Here is a 7,312-nt window from a genome sequence, read left to right as displayed (position 1 = left end):
GCGGCTAGGCCCTTCCCTTCCACGGGCAGCGAGGGCTTTCTTTTTCCACGTCCCCTGGCTCCTGTGACAGGCCAGTCGTGCAACACGCGTTGTGTTAGATCGCGGTCAACGTGTTCTTGTTGTGCCCTCAGTTTTATTCTGCGGCACCCCCCGGCTGGTAAAAAACCCACAAACACCCAACACCAACAACAAAGCCAAGCCAAAGCAAATGAAAACCCCAACAAACGCTGGGGGCCGGCCGGCGCTGGCCGAGCCCGCCGTGCCCGCGCGGCGCCCTGAGGCCGCTGAGGGGCGGGCGGCAGGCGGCGCTGCGCACGCGGCCTCGCGCCGCCGCCCTCTTCCCGCCCGGTGGCGCCGGAATCAAACCGCGCCGCCCGCCCGCGACATGGTAAGCGGGGCCGCCGCCCTCCGCCTCCTCCCGCTCGCCTTCCCGGGCGCCCCTAAAGGCCGCGGGGTGGTGGCCGCCCGCGCCTCGCTGAGCCCGCCTGGCTCTGAGGAGAGCGGGGCTCCCGCTCCGGGGAGGCCCCACGGCGCCGGCTCTGGGGGTGCAGCGTCAGCACAGAGCGGGCCGTGCCTTTGGCTTGCTCAAGAGCGATGTAAATGAGCCGGCACCCGGAGGAGTGCCGTAGCGCCGTAGCTGTGGCCCGAGGTGGGCACGGTGCCCGCTGCTTGCCCCCAGACACGGGGACCCAGGTGTGGCCAGGCCGAGCCTCTGGCTGTGGGGAGGTGGGAGCGGGCAGAGCGAATCGCAGGTGTGCCCGAGTGCGCTCACAGCGCCGCATTCTTCCGTCTGCCTGCGGGACCGGGAGCGGCAGCGAAATGGATGGATGCTCCTGGTGTGGTTAGTATTTGTGGTGGGGAACGCCTGCCAGTGAGGTAGAAGGGAGAAATTAACGTGGAAGTTAATAACCTTCCCCGAGAGTGCGCTTGGCTTCGTTGTTTTGCTCTGTTTGCTGGAGCGGCGGTGTGAAACTTGGCGCCCGAGGGGCGTAGCTACAGGCACATGCAGAAACGCCACTGCCGTCCCTCGGGAGCCTACGCCTTTGTTCCTGCTGCTGCTGGGGTCAGGGCTCCTGGGGAAGGCAGGAGGTGCACATTAAATCCGTCTGCTTCCTCTTCGTGCTCCTACTTGAGTGTTCATGGCAGCTCCAGGTTCTAATCCTGAGATGTACTGACATCGCAGGAGACAGCATTGCTGACCTAGGGCATCGCTGGCTAAAAGAGGAGAGAGGGGACCTCAAAAATACTAATGGTGCTTTTTGTTAGATATGATACTGAATTGCTTCTGTTCCTGTCGTTGTATTACTGCAGCTGCAGAAGCTAGCTTTTCCATTTGTTTTTCAAAATTTAATCAGTCTGACCATTTTGCTCTTGGTATATGTTTCAAGTGTTGTGTGCTGCCTGATAGTGTTCTTTTTTAAGAAGGAATCAGCTATAAAAAAGTAAAAAATGGCATTGAGTCCTTTCTGTTGGAAACGTAACTATGTCTTTCTCAAAGCATTGTGCTATAAGACTACCCACTTATGGATAACCTTTTTAATGAGACCTTTTTCTGCCAACATCCTATTTGGCCCTTTCTATCCCCCTTTCTTTTTTTTTTTTTTTTGTTTTTTTTTTTTTTTGTTTTATTTTCTTTTTTTTTTTTTTTTTGTAGCTGCATGCAGTGTGTGAATCGGAGTGGGCCAAGGGGAAACTCTTCAGATTCACATTGTGGCTGCTGCTTTTGGGTTGTTGAGGATTATGCCAACTGTTATTCGTAAAACTCCAATTCTCTGTGAAATATTTTATATCCTAATTTTATAAGAGGCATATCAAAATAGCATCTCAGAAAGTGATCAGAGAACACCATTTCTGTGTTTTGTATTGTTGATAGCAGTTTGTGAATAGCCATTTCTGCCTTTTGCTTGTAGGTCAACCCAGGTTATTTAATGCTTGGTCACACAACCAGAGAGAAATAAAAGCAGCATGGTTTTAAAAATGTGACCTTGAAATTATAAAGTCGGTTAGGACCTTTGAAGAAAGACACCTCAAAATGCTCTTTATCTCCTTACGAAAACCTGAATGACTTACAACTCACACTACTGTCTGTATATCACAACACAGAAAGCAATTCTTTGAAAAGTAAAAACCAAACCCAACAGAAGGTACTCCTTATCTTTTTAATAGCTATTAAACATTTGTGTGCGTTTGGTATAAATACATATTTTGGGATTAGTATGTGTCAAGGAGCATTGAGGCTGGAGTGGGGTTGGCTGGCTCTGAACTTAAAGGTAGGTCCCTCCACTTAATAGATGAGCTTAGTGTAGAGATTATTTGCAAAGAAGGAGTTTATCTGAGAGTCATGTGGTAAGGTATTTCAAAGGATGGCAAATATAACTTACAGGTAAATAGATTTGAATTTTGAGCAGATGTTAATTATTCAGATGGCTCAGTGTCTTGGTTTGTTTTTTTCTTTTTTCTCCTGTTTTAGTCCAAGAAAAAAGGTCTGAGTTTCGAAGAGAAGAGGGCTCGCATGATGGAGATCTTTTTTGAAACAGTAAGTAACTTAATTGTCCTGCATTTACATTGGTGGGAAAATGGGTCCTAAGAGGAGCTTAACTGTAGATGTAGCTAAACTCTATATCCTGGCATGCATTTCACTGATACCCTGTGACATCAGGCTGTAAATTACAGGGGCAAAACTTCATTCATTTAACTCAAGGTCATATGGCTCATCCACAGGTGGAGCCAAGGAATGAAGATGCACAGGTGATGTTAAATTCTTCATGTGCTACCTATTCACATCTTCTCATTTTGAGTCTGTTACCATAAGAGGAAACAGCAGGAAATTAGGAAGTATCTCACTTCATTTTATGGGAGGAAGAAGAAATCTGAGCTTTAGAAAAACTGAGAACAGGATTGGAAAGAGTCCCTGTGGAGAAGAAACCTGGAGATCCAAAAGCTGAACTACAATTTGTATTGGTGGTGCATGTAATACCCCTTGTTTTACCTTTTCGAAAAAATGCTATGACACTTGAGTACTTGAGCAATCTGGTGTCTATGTGCCAACAGTCTGGCCTGGGCTTTATAGTCTAACTTGAGATGAAATATGACTTCAGATCACTAAAGGAAAGAGCAGGGCTTGTTACAGTAATAGTGTTTTTCTTATTCTCAGAATGTTCTAGTTCTATTGAGGGATATGCAGGCTATTTCCCTAGCAAAACCAAAACATACAATGTATTTCCTACTTGCTTTTGTTGGCATTGATTTAGTAAAAAACACTCAGGCTTGGATGATGCTGTCATTTGGAACTGAAGTGTCTTTCATGTTTTGCACAGAAAGATGTCTTCCAGTTGAAGGATCTAGAGAAGATTGCTCCAAAAGAAAAAGGGATTAGTAAGTGTTTATAAAAGTTACTTCTCTTGAGCAAGTAATCATTTTTGGGACAGTGTCAATTTTCCTGGCTACAATCTTAGGTTTATGATTTTATTAATGGAAAATATAGCTAGAATGGGAGACTGGTCAGTGGCAGGGCTGTAGAGTTAGAAGTGACATGGGATGGGGGCTTGCCTGACTTGCAGTGACTTTCAGTGTATGAAATCATTGTTTGCACTCAGGTATTAAATATCTGCCTGTAATATCACAAATGTTTAAAATGCTAATCCAAATATACATGGGCAGTGTGCTCTTGAAGCTTTGGGCATGTTGCCCTTGTGAAATCTTCCAGCTAGCTGACGCTGGAGGAAAAACAGATGATTGTAGATGATGGCTTGTGGTATTCATAATTCTCCATAGTTCAGCTGCTATGTGGTTCTAATTTCACTTTTTTTTTTTTTTTTTTTTTTTTTTTTTTTTTTTTTTTTTTTTTTTTTTTTTCCCTTCTTTTTTCTTTTATTAGCCTCAATGTCAGTGAAAGAGATTCTGCAAAGCCTTGTTGATGATGGCATGGTGGACACTGATAGAATTGGAACTTCCAATTATTTTTGGGCTTTTCCAAGTAAAGCTCTTCATGCCAGGAAACGTAAATTGGAGGAGTTAGAGTCTCAGGTAAATCTGTTGTATGAAAAATACTCGTTTATTAGAATGGGTTTGCTTTTCCTTATACCTCCTTGTCATTCTTGTTTATAGCTCTCATGTGTACAAATGTACATGTCCACACACAGATTTTACTATAGAAATTATCTGTCATTCATAATAAAACATTGTCATTATCTTAACATCAGGAAAACTTTGGAGATTCTTGTTGGAGCTTGAGAAAACTTCTTGTCTACTTGCTGCTGAAAGCATGTTAGTTGTGATGCAAAGCATCACTTAAGGACTCAAAGGTAGCATGTTTTTGTGTCTTTTATAGGCTATCATGTGGTAATAACCTAAAAGTGATGACAGCTGGAATGCATAACCTGAGTAAATGAGCAGTGGTTTCTACTTGGTCCATTGTGTTTTCATGTGCTTTTATTAGTGGCTTGATTTGTGAGCACTTCTGTAATCCCATACTGCACTTTTAGCAGGGGAAAAGAGCAAATTGATCATGAATCACAGAATCAAGGAATAGCTGGGGTTGGAAGGGACCTCTGGAAATCTAGTACCATTCCCTGCCTAAAGCAGGTTCACCCAGAGCAGGTTGCACATGATCACCTCCTGGTGCATCTGGAGTATCTCCAGAGAAGGAGAGTCAATGACCTCCCTGGACAGCCTGTTGCAGTGCTCTGTCACTCTCAGAGGAGAGAAGGGGTTTTTTTCTTATTTATATAGAACTTTGTGTTTGTGCTGTTGCCCCTTGTCTTTTTGCTGGGTCTCACTGTAAAGAGTCTGGCTCTATCCTCTGGACACCTGCCCTTAAGGTATTTGTATTGATAAGGTCCCATGTTTCCTGTGAAGTCATCTCTTCTTCAGGCTGCACTGGTCCAGCTCCCTCAGCCTTTCCTCATAAGAGAGATGCTCCAGTCCCTTTGTCATCGCCATAGCCCTCTGCTGGACCCTCTCCATTAGCTGCTTGTCTTTCCTGGACTGGGGAGCCCAGAACAGGGCAGAGTGCTCCTGAGGACAGGGGGAGGAGAGGCTCTTCCTCAGAAGAACAGGGCATCTTTTGTTGCAACATTGCTGTTCTTTCCTACTTTTTGGGAACTGTCTTTCTGCTTCTAATGGGAGTGGGAAAGCATCTATTCATCAGTTTATTTGCAATGGGAATATATGATAACAAGATGTACAAATGAGCTTTATGAGACCACGTGGTGTGATTGTACCACAGCACTGCCAACTCTTCCCATGATTATTCACCATTATGTTCTTTCATCAAAGAATCGTTTGAATTAATGCAGATTTACTGGTAGCATCTGAACATTTTTACAGCCATTATTTTCTTCAGGCATAGCTCTGAATGAATCTCAGGCCTTGCTGTCTTATGTACAGTGTTGTCAACTTCAGCTATTTCTTTATACAGTTAGATCAAAATAATTAAAAGAAAAATGCTTCTTCCCCTCTGTCTTTAATTGAAAAAGGAGTTTGATTTAGCTGACTGTGGTTGTACTATTTTCAGGCATGGACTTAACCTGGCACAACTGGACTTAAATTAATTTTTATAGACTGGTGGTAACAATGCACTGAACTCTTACTCCAGTGGAATTTCATTTGTCTGAAACAGATTAGTTTAACTCTGCACTGACTTGGCACTGAACTTCCTAGTAAAATTACTCAGCTTATTAGTACACTCACACAAGTTTTAGACAAGGCTTCTTACTCTGCCAGCACATAAATTGCCAACTGAGAAGTGGAACAAATACGTTCCAAAACTCCTGCTTTGTTCACCAAACTCTGGTGCCACTGTTTTGTCGAATGCAAATGATTTGCTCTTGGATCCTCTTTGTTGTTGCTCATGCTCCATATTGTAGCCAAGTAGCTGAAAGGGGTTGATATTTGTTGTCCTTGCCCTTGGGCCTAGTCCCGTCGTGAATTTTCAACATAATTGGTCAAACAGGTCTCTGGCATACCCTGACAAATATCTTCCTTGGAATGTCTTGCAGAATCTGCCTAATGTGCTCCATGGTATGTATCCAGGAATTGCCTACAAAAATATGTTGAACTGCTTTAAATATACTTTTACTTAAATATATCTATTATTGTGAAAGTGTAATAGGCCTGTAGTTATTAATTTGTGATGTTATTCCTATGTAGAAATACACTATTCTGGTATGAACAATTCTGCAATATAAAGCTGCTCCAGAAATAGTTTTATTACCAGTACCTTATTTGCAAGCCAAACCCTGCTCCTGACATATGGGCTTATTGGTCTGAGAGCTCTCTTTAGATGATGCTATGAGTCTTTAAAAGTCCTTCTCTTCATTACTTGCTTTTCTGATGAGACTAGAAACGTTTCAGCATTTCAGAGAAAAGCATTTTCACTAGCTGAAATAATTTCTCTGTTGACACAGTGGAAAGGTGGCATCTTCAATGAAAAGCTCTCTGAATGTTTTTACAAGATGATAACAAGTTCTGTCTGTGAGTTCAAATTAGCTCTTTTGGTGTTTGCACTCTTCTTGATGTGCACACACATACAGAGTTTCTTAAGGGCTTCTAAATCTAGTCACTGACTATCACAAAACCTCTTGTCAGATCATACAAAGCAGAGGAAGAGAGTCAGCTATTGTACCATTTCTGTTGCATGTTGCTTATCTTTGATCATTCCCATATAGAGCTTGTGGCATGCTGAGAGATGTGTTTTCTCTCTGTGTCATGTCCAGTTTGGTTAACTACATGAGTCGGTCTCTTTGTTCAGCAGTTAAAAGCCAGAATCAGGCTGCCTTACTTAAAGCACGTTTAAAAATCCAGCAGTTCAGTTCATGATGCAATTAAGGCTTTTTACCCAGAGGCATTATCTTTGTTTCCTGAGGGCATGGGTAAATAGTGAAGGGAAAGGAGTGATCCCAAATGCTGCACTGTCATTTGAAAATAATGTGGAGGAACAGAACAGGCTTCTTCATGATGCAAATTCCCCTATTAATTCACAGCACTGAGGCTTATGTTTGATGTGTTGGGCCTGCTATGTGACCTTTTGCCTGCATAGGTTGGTTCTTCAGAATGTTACAGCCAGGTTGCTCATGCATTCTGCATTTTACAGAACTTGTGATTGTGGGATGCTGTTTTAGGAGCTGTTCTTGAAACAATTTTTTTGTTCTAGATTTTTAGTGATTATTAAGCCACACTCCATCTTAGAGATCCAGAAGCAAAGAAATCTGACTTGGTATTCATAATGAAGATCAAGCCAGTTTTGTCTGGATGTTTAAAGCTGCACTTCCCAGAGGTTCTGTCTAGGTATACCCTAGACTTTTTCCAGGAA

The 7,312-nt window shown here is 43.0% G+C and overlaps 1 protein-coding gene across 2 annotated transcripts in view; it reads left to right on the top strand.

The window, feature by feature from the left end:
- The first annotated feature begins 275 nt into the window (after positions 1-275).
- Positions 276-7,312, top strand: part of MND1 (meiotic nuclear divisions 1) — a 37,101-nt gene continuing 30,064 nt past the window's right edge. For both annotated transcript variants that reach the window (XM_066316836.1, XM_066316837.1), the window contains exons 1-4: positions 276-388; positions 2,471-2,536; positions 3,318-3,375; positions 3,878-4,026. In XM_066316836.1, coding sequence (XP_066172933.1) covers positions 386-388; positions 2,471-2,536; positions 3,318-3,375; positions 3,878-4,026 — 276 coding nt within the window. In that variant the 5' untranslated portion in view covers positions 276-385. The remainder of the gene's footprint in view (positions 389-2,470; positions 2,537-3,317; positions 3,376-3,877; positions 4,027-7,312) is intronic.

The sequence above is a fragment of the Sylvia atricapilla genome, chromosome 4 (genome assembly GCF_009819655.1).
Source record: "Sylvia atricapilla isolate bSylAtr1 chromosome 4, bSylAtr1.pri, whole genome shotgun sequence".
Taxonomy (NCBI): Eukaryota; Metazoa; Chordata; class Aves; order Passeriformes; family Sylviidae; genus Sylvia; species Sylvia atricapilla.
The sequence above is the reverse complement of the archived record's forward strand: the minus strand, read 5'-3'. Positions and strand labels throughout refer to the sequence as shown.